Here is a 16,206-nt window from a genome sequence, read left to right as displayed (position 1 = left end):
TTTTCATGAGAAAATCTGTTAAAAGTACGTTTTTAGCACCTTTCACTCATGCAGTCAGTTGCAATGAGAACTTTTTCAGGAAAAATAAAAATCTAGGAAAAAACTGATTTCCTGGGAAATGTAGGCTTCCAAGAGTGTCAGTTGCTCATAGTACACCATGAGTACTATAATGAATGGGAAAGATCTGCCTGCTACTACTTTAAATAGTCTCAGTCCCACGATCATAGTTACACATTCATCACTGATTATTATGATTATGTGCCATCAGGTCATTTCAATTCCTAGTGATCACATAGATAGATTTTCTCCATGACAATTATCATCACTGATAAACTAGATTTATTGTTTAACCATGGGTAAGGAATCAGCAGTCTATCATCTGGAATGCCTCTAGTTCTCTTTCATAGCCTCTCACCCACCCCAGTTCATCAAATAGATTTTAAAAAGTTTTCCACTGGTACCAGGAAGTTTTTTTCCTAGGTAAATGGCTGTGTGAGAATGATTTGGGTGTGGATCATTAACTAAAGAGAAAAGTATTAATCTGTGTAATTTGGAACTAAGCAATCATTACAGCCAGTGAAAGGTTATTTATAACCCTAATTTCAGAGGGTTCTTTGTGTTACCATACGTTTGTATATGAAATTGCACAGGAAAACCTTACCCAATTAAACTCTGAGACTGTTCACATTTGTCACATTTTTATATTCTGCTTGACAAGTTGTTTAAAAAAATAATTTAAACATATAATTTTATTTGCAGCATAGTACAACATAGTTCACAAGTGCCACATTTCCACTCTTACCAAATTAAAGTGTATAGTTTATAAACATGTTTTTTCTACTTCTGGTGTTTTCTATTTGAATCTTATTTAGTTGTTAATGAAAATGAAGATCTCCAAAATTGATATAAATTTGTATAGAAATCCATTCATTTTGTACTCTTGAAATTCTTTAGTATTTGACTTCCACCAAGCTGCTGATGGCATTCAAGAACAGCAAAGACAAGAGCAAGCAGGGAAAAAGTATGTTGTGCTTTATCAAATATCTTACTTTTTTTTAATGTCATGAAAGGTATTTTTAGTCAATTGTTCCAGAATATTTTAAGGACATTTTATAATAGGATTATTCAGAAAGTTTTTACAGGATGCCTGAAACATCTGTAGATTCCCACTTATTTTTATATATTGATAAGGCAGGCAGTTTAAAGGTTTAAAAAATTAGATTTTTCCCCAACCCAAATGGTATAACCAGAATACATATAATATATGGTTTGTACAGTAAACTCGCTTTTAAATTGTAAGCCTCAACATGGAAGTATTATAATCCAAGGAATATTAATAGAAGAGAGTGTATGTAGCTCAGGGTTGAACTGTGGAGTCCTTGGTGTTCTCTGAGCTTGATTGTTTTCTTGCAGATGTTTTGTTACCCAACCTGGTAACATCTTCAGTGCTAGAAGGGAATGGGGTTTGCCCTCTGTTTGTGTACAGTAGCTTGTTTGCCCACTCCGTTGGGTAATAAAACATCAGCAAGAAAACAACTATGCTCAGAGAACACCAAGGACTCCCAAGGAATATAGTAGAAAAAATATATTACTCTGTTTTCTAAGGTAGAACATGGAGCTAAAGAAAGTTACCCATTATGGTATACAAATCTTGTTCTTGATCAACAATAGAAAATTTGTCTGAACATCCAGGATCACATTACAACTTGTTATTGTAAACAGACAGTGCATTCTAGAGATTTGGGATCCTGAGCTAAACCTAATGCATCTAATTGTTATATCTTGGTCAGAATCAGGAAAAATAGCTGATATTAAGTAAAAGCATTTGAGATTCTAACTCTGTGCTAATGTGTTGAAATGGCAGCATTATGTCGCTGATCATTGACGATGTGTCCGAGGTGGGAAGGGATAAATAGTACTGTTTATTTGCTTGTCATTTTATTTGTCTTTGTTTCTATCTGTCATGCCAAGAACAAATGATCAAATTAGTAGAGCTATTTTTTCTTGATCTCTTCCTTCCTATACAGTGGCAAGATATAAAAATGTGATTTTAGTTTCACCCATGCAGTGCTAAACAATTTTTTCAAACATTTGATAAGTCTTTTTTTTTTTAAAAAAAAGCACCATCCTGGTTGATTCCCTTTAAGAGGCAAAATGCAAACATGGAAAACTGCATTTTATCACAATATAGGAAGAGGCAATATCTAACTACTGGTGGTGTGGTATCTGTTGTTTTGATGGGTGCTAGATTGTCAGATCCAAAATCCTATAACAACTCTGGCTAGTTGTGTTTTTAATATTTGCTATCTTTCAGAATATAATTTTTGTTTAAAGTAGAATGCTTTTTAGCTATTGATATCAAATAACAATAAACAAAATAAAATCTGGTTGTGCCAACAAATTAGCAAAAATATTTTTACCATTTGATTCACATTATTCAATTTATTATATTAGTATACTATATTATTACTTATTAGTTACTAAGATTTCTATGCTGCTCCATTCCAGACTGATTAAGGATTCCCTCTGACATCACACCTGAAACTGCAGAAGTGCAGATATCAGATCAGTTTTGGGGGGTTTTCTTCTGCAGTATCTGAAGAGTAGGTTAACTTTGACTCAGTGGTCTAAATACTAAGATTTAACAACTGCAAAACCCATATATAAGAGGCATTTATGCTTAAATTGCTTTAGTGCTTTCAGCTTTGTATTGAACGTTGGAGCAGATGAGTAATATTCTGAGTAATATTAGAGCATTTTGGTGCATAGTATAGTACAGTCTTTCTGCTTCTTATATATATAGTAGCTGAGATCATATATTACATTCATCCATTATGTGGCTTGCCTGATTTAGGCTCAGAATTATGTGTGAATTCAACTGTTGTGGTTTGAAAGACCAACATTTCATTATGGCTTAAATGTTGGTTTGTTCAACAAACTATAGTTAAAACAAACTTTAGTACAACATATAAACTATTTACTTTATTTATGGTTAGAGGCCAAAAGATTTATAAACTACCCAATGAATAATTTGAGGGTCAAATTAGAAATATATACTATAGGACTTAGGACAGCATATGTTTTACTTCCAACTATGAAAGAAAACTTTTTGACCACTTTGAATGATAATATCTGTACAGTTTTAATTTTAATCATCTTAAAATTTAGCAATGTGCCAGCCTGTTTGAGATATTTTCTACATACCAGTTTATGTTAAAGCTATTTCTAACATCATACCATTAAAATTCAGTGAGATGTGTGTAAAAAAATGTGTAAATTTTTAAGTAATGTACAATAAATGTGTATTTTTATATGTTTATCATATTTAACATCAGAAAGGTAATATTTAAACTGTGTGTGTGTGTGTGTGTGTATATACACACACACACACACACACACATGCATACACATACACACATTTAAATTATTTATATCAGTGTTTGCAAAAGTCTGCCACTGGGAATGGTTGTCTATCTTTTATCCCATATGCCTGCACTCTTCCCTTTTTCAGTCCTCCCCTTGGATGCTCACATGAGAGCAAGTTTAACTCCTATGAGTGGCAAGTAGAAACCACCAAAATGAATTTTATTTTTAAAAATATTAACAAAAAATGAATCATCACATTTGAGAGTCAACCAGATTGTGTAGTATGTGTGTGTGTTTTTTTTTATTTTTTTGTGTTTTAAAGCTTGGGAACCACAAAAAAGGGAATTGGTCCAGTGTATTCTTCTAAAGCAGCTCGAAGTGGGCTCAGAATGTGTGATCTAGTTTCTGACTTCAATGAATTTTCAGAAAGGTAACAATTTCTCTAGTGTAATGTTACATTCGTGTATGTTTATTACTAGGGCAATCAGTTTTCTTATTTGTAGATTCTGATTTTCATACTCTAAAAAAAATCCTTGCTGGATTTCTCACTTATAATTTTCTCTCTCTCTTTCACTTTCTAAAATCAAAGTGTATATCAAAGATTTGTGCAAACTTTTTACAAATATAATAGAATATAAACTTTTTTTACTTTTTAGATTCAAAGTGCTGGCCAATCAATACAAGTCTATTTACCCTACCTTAGAGATTGACATTGAAGGGGAATTGAAAAGATTAAAGGTAAAATCATAGAATTGGCCTTTTAGCTGATGGATTTTTCTATGTATGTTTCTTCTAATTAAAGGGCTTAAAAAAAAACACAGAAAACAACAACAGTGATAACTATCTGCATGAAGATTTCAGAGATGTTAGAAAAAGTTTGTCATTGTGCGTATATGTTTCTTTAGAAAGGTATTTATTGATTAAAATAGTTCCATGGTGAATTCTCTGTTTCTCTGTTTCAAACAAGATAATTTGAGGAAGCTCTTAGAAGCTCATATTTCTTGTGAAAATCTATTATAGGAATCTTGTCTTAGGGATGGATAAGCATTTGTTTTATAGCGTTAGAATACTATGCAGTGTTTTATAGTATTAGAACTCAGAATCACCTAGTGGAGTTGACTGGTAGAAATTTTGGTACAGACAGAAGTTCCATAATCCTGAGTGGCCAGGAGGAGAAATTATTAGGATCAGAAACATCACTATCGCTGATAATTACACCAACACTAAACTTCAGCTCTGAGCCAGGAACCTCATCAAACTAGAACCCCATGGATGGGGCTTGAAGAGACAACAGCTGCTTAAAAGACATTGTGCCCTCCTTTAGAATAAGATCATTATAATTCGCTTTACTTTTCCACCAATGTGGAGACAATGTGTAATATAGAAGGTAACTGAGAAGTGACAAAGCACTAAGTTCAAACAGAAGATTAATAAGGCTCTGTACTGTTCTTTAAGAAAGAGGAATTGTTAAAAAGCAAGCCCTTATAGAATTTAATGTTGCAGGATGTGGTGCTGATCACTGACTTTAAAGGATATAGGTCAGATTTATTAGAGGTCTAAAATGTCTATAAGTATGATACTGAAATCAAGATTCAGATTTAGAAGAGGGGTACCTCAGAATAATACCATTTGCTCTGAGTCCAAGGGGAGGGAGTGACTAATTGCCTTCCTGTTACGTTTGCAATGTTGCTAAGAGTACTTGGTTGGCAACTATTGTTAGTGTGATCAGATAGACTCTTGATTTGATCCCATGGGGATGTTCTTAATTTTTAATGTAAGAAAGAACTTTTTTGTTTCCTTTAAATACTTTACTGCTTAGTCACATTCATACATACCTTTTTCTTTCATGGATAGATTAGCTCACTATTGGCATTCATAACTACATTTAAAACAGGGGGCTTAAACCAGCTTTCACCAAGCAGGCACAATCCAGTGCTCTGAATTTCAACTCCAATAAAGGATACTGGGTTGAGAAGACATATAGATATTATTGCTAATTTATTTAGCACAATATCTGCATTGTACTTAAATCTTATTAACCAAACTTTACTAAGTATTTATTGCATATCATGATGTAATAATTTAATCCTAATCTCTGCAACACACTTATTTGTCTAGGGCTATATTGAAAGAATCAAACCAATGGTGAAGGATGGTGTATATTTTATGTATGAAGCTTTGCATGGCCCTCCAAAGAAAATTTTAGTGGAGGGCGCAAATGCGACATTACTGGACATTGATTTTGGTAAGTATGAATATCAAAATGGATTCACTTTTGAAACGTGATTATTATGTAAATAACATCTCAAATTACTTTTCATGTCCTTAAGCGATGAGTGATTTTATCCCACTTGCCTGGGATAATTTGTTCTATTAAATCTTATGCTACAGCTTAGTCTTTAATGTGCCATAGAACTGTTTGTTTTGGTAGAATTATAAATTTTAGATAATATAAATAATTTTGAAAAACTTATTAACTAGAACATATCGAAAATTATTGCCAAATTCTGTGAATATTATTTCCATTCTAATTACAATAGAGATAAAAATATATTTTTAATAGAATTGTCTAGAATTTGAAATGTAGAATGTTGGGATAGGTTTCCCAAAATGGAACTAGTCTTCCCCTTTAAATTTTTTACCAAGAAATGTACTTTAAAAATCCTGCATTCCAAAAGAAGCCTTGGAAATAGATATACCTTTCTTCTGTTAGATACTGTGGTTGTATAATGGAACATAAATATGTGCAGCTTTATTAGATAACATATAACAAATGTTCAGATACTATACATAATTTGGAGCTTTTACTAGAAATCACTTCTGAATTAAGCAGCAATATAGTTATGCTGCAGATGCTACAGATCCTTGCAGAGAGCTGTAAATTTTGTCTGGAGTAGACCATTACAAGTAAGTTAAATAAAATCGCTGCTATTACTATAAAATATAAACAAGAGTTGCAGCTGTATACCTCAGTGGAAATATTTATTGGTATAAAAAGCAGAACCGTGGCTAAAACCCAGTTATACACTGCTCAATAGCTTTCATTGTAACAATACAAATCTATGTACCCTTTATTAACCTGTGTTAATAGGTACTTATCCTTTTGTGACCTCATCAAATTGCACTGTGGGAGGGGTTTGCACTGGCTTAGGTATGCCACCTCAGAATGTGGGTGAAGTATATGGAGTTGTGAAAGCATATACAACTAGAGTTGGGATTGGTGCCTTTCCTACAGAACAAAACAATGTAAGTATAATATTAAAATAAATAAGCATACATGACCTCAAGTGCATGCATGTGATTTTCCATAATATTACTTAAAGATTTCATAGCTATTTTCCTAACAGTAGAGACTTTTAACAACTGCTTGATCCTCAATCCTGCAGAGCTGGTATTTCTGTTGAAGAGCAAACTGAATTCTATTTTCTCATAACTCTTCAGCATAATTGTTAACTAAGTTCCAGTTAAAGAATGTTAGAAGTAGCAATGTTCTTATGAATGTGTCTCCCTAAGTGGAAATAATGAGAGTTTAAAATTGCCAAGAATTTCAGAACTTTGCAATCAATAAATGAACAAAAAACCCCTGCGAGATAGCAGGTGGGCAGTAAATGCAATCAACATAGATTTATGAGATAATTGCTTATCCTGCTAGTATTTTCAAATTAATACCTGGCATTAATAAAGGTAGCTTCTGTATTTCTGTTTTTAGCATTGTTACATGTACATTACTTGGATAGAATGTAAAATATACTTCTTTTTGGTATAAGTACTTTTGGTTTATAAGTTGATATAATTGTTCCAAGATAGTAACATCATTGTTGTGTTGTGTTTTAGGAAATTGGGGAATTGCTACAGACACGAGGAAAAGAGTTTGGTGTGACCACAGGGCGAAAGAGAAGATGCGGCTGGCTTGATCTTGTATTGCTTAGATATGCTCATATGATCAATGGATTCACTGCGTGAGTAGTTTATACTGGATTCATGATGACCTTTATATTGACTGGGGTAGATTATATGTTTTGTAAATTATTCCAAAGTAACAGATGAAAATTATCATTACTTCAAGTAACAAAATTCCATTTTTTTAATATTATTGTAGAAACCATAATGATTTAAAAATAGAAATCAGTGTAAGACTTTTATTGTGTGTACTAATTATACATATTTCTTGACGGAAATGTAATACATTAATAGTATACTGTATCATAGTATATCATAGTATCATAGGGGATTGGAATGCTAAAGTAGGAAGTCAAGGAGCAATCGGAATAACAGGCAAGTTTGGCCTTGGAGTACAAAATGAAGCAGGGCAAAGGCTAATAGAGTTCTATCAAGAGAACAAGCTAGTCATAGCAAACACTCTTTTCCAACGACACAAGAGACAACTCTACACATGGACATCACCAGATGGTCAATACCGAAACCAGATTGATTATATACTTTGCAGCCAAAGATGGAAAAGCTCTATACAGACAGTAAAAACAAGACCAGGAGCTGACTGTGGCTCAGATCATGAGCTTATTACTGCAAAATTTAGGCTTAAATTGAAGAATGTAGGGAAAACCACTAGACCACTCAGGTATGACTTAGATCATATTCCTTGTGAGCACACAGTGAAGGTGATGAATAGATTTAGGGGATTAGATTTGGTAGACAGAGTGCCTGAAGAACTATGGACAGAGGTCCGTAACATTGTACAGGAGGCAGCAACTAAAACCATCCCAAAGAAAAAGAAATGCAAGAAAGCAAAATGGCTGTCTGATGAGGCTTTACAAATAGCTGTGGAAAGAAGGAATGGTAAAAGCAAGGGTGAAAGGGAAAGATATAAGCAACTGAATGCAGATTTCCAGAGAATAGCAAGGAGAGATAAGAAGGCCTTCTTAAATGAACAATGCAAAGAAATCGAGGAAAACAATAGAATGGGGAAAACTAGAGATCTCTTCAAGAAAATTGGAGATATCAAAGGAACGTTTAGTGCAAAGATGGGGATGATAAAGGACAAAAAAGGCAGGGACCTAACAGAAGCAGAAGAGATTAAGAAGAGGTGGCAAGAATACACAGAAGAACTATACAAGAAAGATCTTAATGTCCCTGATGTCCATGCTGGTGTGGTCACTGACCTTGAGCTGGACATCCTAGAGAGTGAAGTCAAGTGGGCCTTAGGAAGCATTACTAACAACAAAGCTAGTGGAGATGACAGTATTCCAGCTGAGTTATTTAAAATACTAAAAGATGATGCTGTTAAAGTGCTGCACTCAATATGCCAGCAAGTTTGGAAAACGCAACAGTGGCCACGGGATTGGAAAAGGTCAGTTTACGTTCCAATTCCAAAGAAGGGCAGTGCCAAAGAATTCTCAAACTATCGCACAATTGCGCTCATTTCACATGCTAGCAAGGTTATGCTCAAAATTCTACAAGCTAGGCTTCAGCAATACATGAACCGAGAACTACCGGATGTACAAGCTGGGTTTCGAAGAGGCAGAGGAACTAGAGATCAAATTGCCAACATTTGCTGGATCATGGAGAAAGCACGAGAATTCCAGAAAAACATCTACTTCTGCTTCATTGACTATGCAAAAGCCTTTGATTGTGTGGATCACAGCAAACTGTGGCAAATTCTTAAAAAGATGGGGGTACCAGACCACCTTACCTGTCTCCTGAGAAATCTGTATGCGGGCCAAGAAGCAACAGTTAGAACCGGTCACAGAACAACTGATTGGTTCAAAATAGGGAAAGGAGTACGACAAGGCTGTATACTGCCACCCTGCTTATTTAACTTATATGCAGAGTACATCATGAGAAATGCCAGGCTGGAAGAATCACAAGCTGGAATTAAGATTGCAGGGAGAAACATCAACAACCTCAGATATGCAGATGATACCACCCTAATGGCAGAAAGTGAAGAAGAACTAAAGAGACTCTTGATGAGGGTGAAAGAGGAGAGTGCGAAAGCTGGCTTGAAACTCAACATTAAAAAAACTAAGATCATGGCATCCGGACCCATCAATTCCTGGCAAATAGAAGGGGTAGAAATGGAAGCTGTAACAGACTTCATTTATTTGGGCTCCAAGATCAGCGCAGACGGAGACTGCAGCCATGAAATTAAAAGACGCTTGCTCCTTGGGAGGAAAGCTATGGCAAACCTAGATAGCATATTAAAAAGCAGAGACGTCACCTTGCCGACAAAGATCCGCGTAGTCAAAGCTATGGTTTTTCCAGTAGTAATGTATGGCTGTGAGAGCTGGACCATAAAGAAGGCTGAGCGCCGAAGAATTGATGCCTTTGAACTGTGGTGCTGGAGTAGACTCTTAAGAGTCCCCTGGATTGCTAGGAGGTCAAACCAGTCAATCTTAAAGGAAATCAACCCTGACTGCTCCTTGGAAGGATTGATAATGAAGCTCAAGCTCAGATACTTTGGTCACCTAATGCGAAGAGAGGACTCTTTGGAAAAGACCCTGATGCTGGGAAAGATTGAAGGCAAAAGAAGAAGGGGATGGCAGAGGATGAGATGATTAGATAGCATCACTGAAGCAATGAGCATGAAACTTAGCCAACTCAGGGAGGCAGTGAAGGACAGGAAGGCCTGGCGTGATATGGTTCATGGGGTCACGAAGAGTCGGACACGACTTAACGACTGAACAACAACAAAAATAGTATACTGTCTGTTTTGAATTTAAATAGGGAATTGTAAAGGCGATAGGACTTTAGGAGATTGGTTAACAATAATATATTTGCAGCTGAATTTTTTTCTGAGTGATTAATTTTATCTAGCTCAATTTTCTATCACTGCATCTCTTTTTTTAAACTTACCTCTAGGAAAATGCTGTGAGTCACATACTTTGGTAGAATTGAGTATAGGTGAGAATAAGTATTGCATTAATTATGGTTGTAGGCATGGTTTTGGACTTTGTCAATTCACTTAGGTTTTTCTTACTATAATATTGTTCCTAAAAAAAAAAGTGTTCTAGCAAGTAGAATAGTAGTTTTTTCTGAAAATGGAGAGTATAGCACCAGAGTTGAGCAAGAGAGGGACATCCTGTTATATGTCAGCCTTATGAGGTAGACCAGACAGGAAACATGACCAGATGAGCTAATTCTACTTTATTGTAAGGTTACATTAACAGAATCTTGCAAGTCTGAAAGTACTTCTCTCCCTCCATCCCATTTACAGCCCCAAAACTAGGGAGAGTCCATTCTGAGTCTCTTGTCCTGCCCACATTCCTGCTGTGGGCTAAGCTACCTTTTATCTGACTGTTCCCTTGGTTGCATCTCATTGCCCTGTCTCCCAAAGTCATTCCCATGAGATCTCTACTCAAACTGTTGATTAATAATATAATTATAGTACTTTTCAGTGGTGGTGCCCACCAGTGGTGGCACCCCTGCTCTGGAATCCTTTTCCTACGCAAAGCAAATATATTTTTAATACTCCTAGGCCTTTTTATATAGTAATATTTTGACAAGTATCTCATGCTGCATGAAGATTTTAATCTAATATTATTCCTGCAGTCTTTCCATTTCTGCTGTTAAAACTGTGTTTTAGCTTTTGTTTTTAGTTTAATTTTAGATTTAGTATCTTAAAATAGTTTGTGTGCTGCTCTAGAAAAACATTTGCTTTTAAAAGTGGCATATATTTTTTTTAAAAAGTAATAGCTATGTGTAGATTCTAAAAGTAAGCTGTCACTTCTCAATGGTATGATTGGCATCACAGAATATTGAACTACAATCACATTAGCAGGCAGCTGACCAGTGTGTCAGCTCTAGTGATTAATACTGCAATTTATTTAATGATGTAATTTGATATTCAGTCAATAACTGAGTAGATACTATTTTAAGAAGGCAAATTTCAATTTAAATTCCAAAAGTTTATGTTTGTCTAGACATAACTAAAATTTGAACATTTCTTTTAAACAGACTGGCTCTTACCAAATTGGATATTTTGGATGTATTTCCTGAAATTAAAATTGGGGTTGCTTACAAAATAGATAATAAAATCATACCTCATTTCCCAGGTGAGTAAATATATGTGTACCATATATGTTCATTCTACAGCTTTACTGGCACTAAAAAGATATGGTTACTGTTAGATGTGCTCCATTGCTTCAGTAAGTTTCGTTGATATAATTTCATATATTTCATCTATAAAGAAATTGCAGTTCCCTGCATTAATTATTTGGATAGGGAACTTTTCTCCTATGTGATAGATATAAGACTTCAGCTATTTATTTCCATGTCACATTCATTTTATAAGCTACCAAAGGAACGATACCAACTGCTTTTCTTATACAGTAGTTTCTCTCCGTCTCCATTACCATTTTAGGATGGGCTTATATTCTTCAATTCAGTGACTGTGGTAGCTAAACTTATTTTTATGACAGTTTTTCTGTGATCAAAACTGACAAGTTTGTTCTTATTAACTAATTATTAATCAGCTGTAGAAATTCCTGAGCTCAGATTATTAGTCTTATGTTAGTGGTGGTAATATAAATATAATTACATCTATTAGTATAGTGTTTTTTCTTCACAGCAAACCAAGAAGTCTTAAATAAAGTAGAGGTGCAGTATGAGACCCTCCCAGGATGGAAGAGAGACATATCGAATGCAAGGACATTTGATGAATTGCCTGTAAATGCACAAAATTTTGTTCGATTTATAGAAATAGAGCTAGGAGTTCCAGGTAAGTACAGCTGAAGTGCATGTTTGAAGGGACCCTTCAAATGAGATGTGCTGTAAAATTGTCCTTAGGGATCTTCATGTTGCTGTACAACAATTCATAATTTTTGTTGTTAGCTATTTCTAGCAATCAAATCACCCTCTATAAATATTAAGTTTGTGAAAAAGAAGCATCAAGGAATCTGAAATCTTACTTTACAAATGAATATTGATTAGTTATATTCCTATTTAAACTGGTTGCTTGTGGTTTTAGATCATTTAATGTATTTGTTTTCTAAAAGGGAAATTGTTTGTATTTTAAGACAATAATTTAAATTTATTGAATGAAAAGTTCCTTTTGAACTTGAGCAACTAATGATTGTCTTAATATTAAATGAATGGAATTGTATTTAGCAAGCACAATTCATTGTTTCATTATTTGATAAACTGGAAAAGTTAATACTCCGACTTATGTTAGATGGCATTATCACATTTTTAAATGTACTTTTAAAAGAAGAGATTGTTGATGGAAAATACTGAACTTTCATATATTAGATTTTGTGCCCCTCCCACCCCGCCATGGCAAAATTACTAGTTTTTTTAGCAAACTTTTTTCTGCATCAGTATTGCATCCTTGACAGAATTGCTTGAAAATTTTTGATCCTAATCAGCAACACAAACATAGGATTAAGGAACAGGACATCACACAATTGGCCAAGTAGTTCAATGAAATTACTGATATAAATTATCTGTGAATAATGAATTAGTGTGGCCAAATTACCAAGGAACAATTAACTATTGATGAAATTTTAAAAGTATACACCAATCTGCAAGAAGCTGTGTGCCAGTGATAAAGGTGGTGTCTGATGTATTTTGAACTAGGTGATTTTCTTGAGAATTAATCACAGCAATAATTGGTTTTCTAACATATGCATGTGCATCATGGAATGGCAATTAAAACTTTAAGCAATAGTGCTTTATTCTACTGATTTGCATATACTTCCGTTCATAAGAAAGTCTTTCCTTCAAAATATGATGCAAATTTTTTTTTGTTTTTGCAGTTAAATGGATTGGAGTAGGAAAATCCAGGGAGTCGATGATCCAGCTCTTCTAAAGATATTGGATAAATTGAAGAAAAGAAAGCACACTCCACAAAGACTGTTTGTCTACATACACACTCACACACACAGACACACACATCTCTTAACCCAATAAGCAATTATTTGGGTGGGGAAATTGGAAACATACTGTAAAACAACAATGTAAAACAACTAGAGGTAGTCTGGGAAAAAAAAATAGTTATTGCTATAAAAACATTGACAGATCAGTATCATTTATCTTACTACTTTGTGAGTTCCAGTGGCAAATATTGCCACCATTTGCCACTGATGCTTTTTCTCCAGATGTATCCCCAAACCTGCTTTCTGTTATTTTTATGAGTCTACTGTATGTCTGCTTTTGGTGGTATTACTTCCTGAAACTTTGGATGCTTAAGATAATGCAGTTTTGCACAGAGTTTTCCATCTTCATTTGTACTCCTAAAGCTGTTATACCTTGTATGGTTGCTGATGTAGTGTGTGATTAAAGAGAGGGGTGATTTTATAATGATGATAAAACTAAATTTTTGTTACAGTTTTTATTAAAAGAATAATGAACTAGTAGTTTAGGTGGGGTGCTTAATATGTATACAGTACAACTTAATTTATAAATGATAATATTGGAAGTGCTTATACTCCCTGTTGTATGGAGTTCATTCTTTTTTTCCCCTTAGTTATTATGATACTTTTACATTTCAGAGTTTCATCATTCAGTTCATCAGTTCATTGGCCTATTGCCAAATCTTTCATAGCTGGTATTCAGAGGATGATTGGAAATAGGATGACCTAAGTATCGCTTAATTTACTTCTTAGCACACAGAGTCCACATGGGTTAAGATGACTTGGCTACCTATGTAAATAGGCATTAGAGACAATATTTATGTAAATTGACTTTTTAAAAAACTGAATTCATCATTGGCAGATACTGAAGACAATCTATTCTGTAGTTCCTAGCTGTGCTTTGCTAAAGACCTTTCTTTCTTCTGAGTATATTGTATGTCTAGATTGATCTAACTTGTAGAAATGTAAGTAATTTCAAGCCAATTACATTCTTTAACCTTAGTACCATTCATGACCTTTTCTTACTCTGTGGGCATTATTTTGTAAACTGAAGAATGCTGATTTTCACTCTGTTTCTATGTAATTCTTCTGTATCTTTATTTGTGCAGTATTTTAGGAGGGGTGAGCCAGGGCTTCACACAGGATGCAATAAGTATATTTTTAACTGACATTTTATTAAGAAGTTATACCTAATATTTGTCTTACAGCATAGGTATCTAAAAAGAAGATGCTAACATCAGGGAATTTAACTTAAGTTTTCCAGCCCTGTTCATATTTGCAATGTATGAAATCATGTTACTGGAAGTACATTTTCCAGAATGTACATTTTCATGATCGTTGTGGTGAGTTCTGAAAAATATATCATAGAGCGTGAACTCTTAAAAAAAAAAAAAATTAATTTCTTTTGGTAAAATGTGAGGATGGAAGGGAAACAGCAGCTTTTTAAAAAAAATTTCTATGAAAATACCACCTCACTTTCTGGGAAAGTTAGCAGTAAGCTTTAGACTGATATAGATATTGCATGAAAAAAACACAATAAATTTCTAACACAAATAGAAAATCCTCACTGTAAAATAATCACGGTTCAACACCGTAATAGCTTCATTTCTTTTTTGTTTTCTTTTGCACATGGAATTTTATTTTGAAATAAAGGGAAATTTACAGTCAGCAAAAAGGGGCACACCAAGATTATCAGAATAATCTTAGATTGTTAGACAGCTCTCTCTGTCAGAAAAATAATATGCTTCAGTTTGACTAGAAGTTTTAAAGAGGTTCCAGACAAGATAAATGGAAACCATGGTGCCACAATGCCTTTTTAGAGAATTCCTTGCTTGTTAAACATGGTCTTGCAAAGATTGTAAGTCATCTGTTATTGACAAGATAAAGTATTTTAGAAAACCAAAGTTTTCCAAGTTTCCTTTGTACTCAGAAACAAGCATGTCATTTCTAATATTTCTGGCCCAAACAAATGCCAGCCTTGATGTTCTTGCAGGTAAATACTATGATAGTGGTTTTTCTTCTTTCACATTTGCCTTTTTGTTCAATATTATGCTGAGTTGATTTTCTTTCTTCTTCTTTTTTTTTACCCAATGTTCACTGCTGTGTCAAGATTCATTTTCTGGTTGCTGAAACTTAAAAACCCCCAAGCCTTCAGCCCCGCAGTTAGAATTATTTTCATAGAATAGAATTGTGTTTTGATTCTGAACAAGGAATTCTCCCTGTCCACATTTTCAAATGTTGGCTTCTTATATGTCTGGCTTCTTTACTAGACTAGTACTAATGCATTCTGGATCTGTCTTTTGGATTTAATGCCATTGTTGATAGAATACACTGGGCAAATTATTATTTTTCTTTCTCTAGTACTTTCTATTCTTCACTTTCTTTGCTTATTGAATATTTGAACATTATCTGTTTCATTTAAGCAGCATATATAGCACAGAGTGAATAATGCTACTATATATTGGTTGCTGGAGCATTTTTATATTTTATATATATGCTACAAGTTTTGCTTGTGCACAAATGAAGAAAAAAAAAATCCCTAGATTTTAGTTTACAGCACTCTACACGTTTAAGTTCTGTATCTAGATATATCAAATTTCTTAGAATTGTGTCAAATAATGAATGTGCTTGAAGATTTAGTATTTTTTAAAAGCACCAGTGCTCTTACTACTTGTCCTTTTTGGCCATATATGACATCACAGATGGTGCAGATCCCTCAGAACATCTTCTATAACATTTTTAGTGATTACAAAATTGGTGTTTGTCTCAAGTCTTTAGCTCTAACCAATTATGTTTGGGTAAAAAAAGGATTAATAATTTTAAAAATTGCATTTGCACTCAGAGCTTTAGTATCTTCATCATCCAGCCTGTTTTTGCAATTGTAGCAAAAATTGGAGTGACTTTGTTCTAATAGGAGAATCCTTTTCCATTACTAGTGTGAATGAAATAGTATATGTATCCTGACCTTTTCCGTCATTTGTATATCCTGGGTTATTCAAGGGTGACTATGAACCTCACACCCAACTGAAAAATG

At 34.1% G+C, this 16,206-nt stretch overlaps 1 protein-coding gene across 2 annotated transcripts in view; it reads left to right on the top strand.

Moving 5' to 3' along the window:
* The window catches only part of ADSS2 (adenylosuccinate synthase 2), a 34,243-nt gene extending 19,604 nt beyond the window's left edge, over positions 1-14,639 (top strand). Inside the window, exons 5-13 of one of the 2 annotated variants that reach the window (XM_088144163.1) lie at positions 955-1,021; positions 3,689-3,796; positions 4,023-4,104; positions 5,485-5,611; positions 6,458-6,612; positions 7,201-7,325; positions 11,278-11,375; positions 11,891-12,040; positions 13,077-14,639. In XM_088144163.1, coding sequence (XP_088000289.1) covers positions 955-1,021; positions 3,689-3,796; positions 4,023-4,104; positions 5,485-5,611; positions 6,458-6,612; positions 7,201-7,325; positions 11,278-11,375; positions 11,891-12,040; positions 13,077-13,129 — 965 coding nt within the window. In that variant the 3' untranslated portion in view covers positions 13,130-14,639. The remainder of the gene's footprint in view (positions 1-954; positions 1,022-3,688; positions 3,797-4,022; positions 4,105-5,484; positions 5,612-6,457; positions 6,613-7,200; positions 7,326-11,277; positions 11,376-11,890; positions 12,041-13,076) is intronic. The other variant, XM_088144166.1, reaches the window with a different exon arrangement.
* The last annotated feature ends 1,567 nt before the right edge of the window (positions 14,640-16,206 follow it).

This window comes from Python bivittatus, unplaced genomic scaffold, assembly GCF_059951505.1.
Source record: "Python bivittatus isolate LINGU-HERP-01145 unplaced genomic scaffold, Pbiv_v1 ctg000020_np1212, whole genome shotgun sequence".
Lineage (NCBI taxonomy): Eukaryota > Metazoa > Chordata > Lepidosauria > Squamata > Pythonidae > Python > Python bivittatus.
The sequence above is the reverse complement of the archived record's forward strand: the minus strand, read 5'-3'. Positions and strand labels throughout refer to the sequence as shown.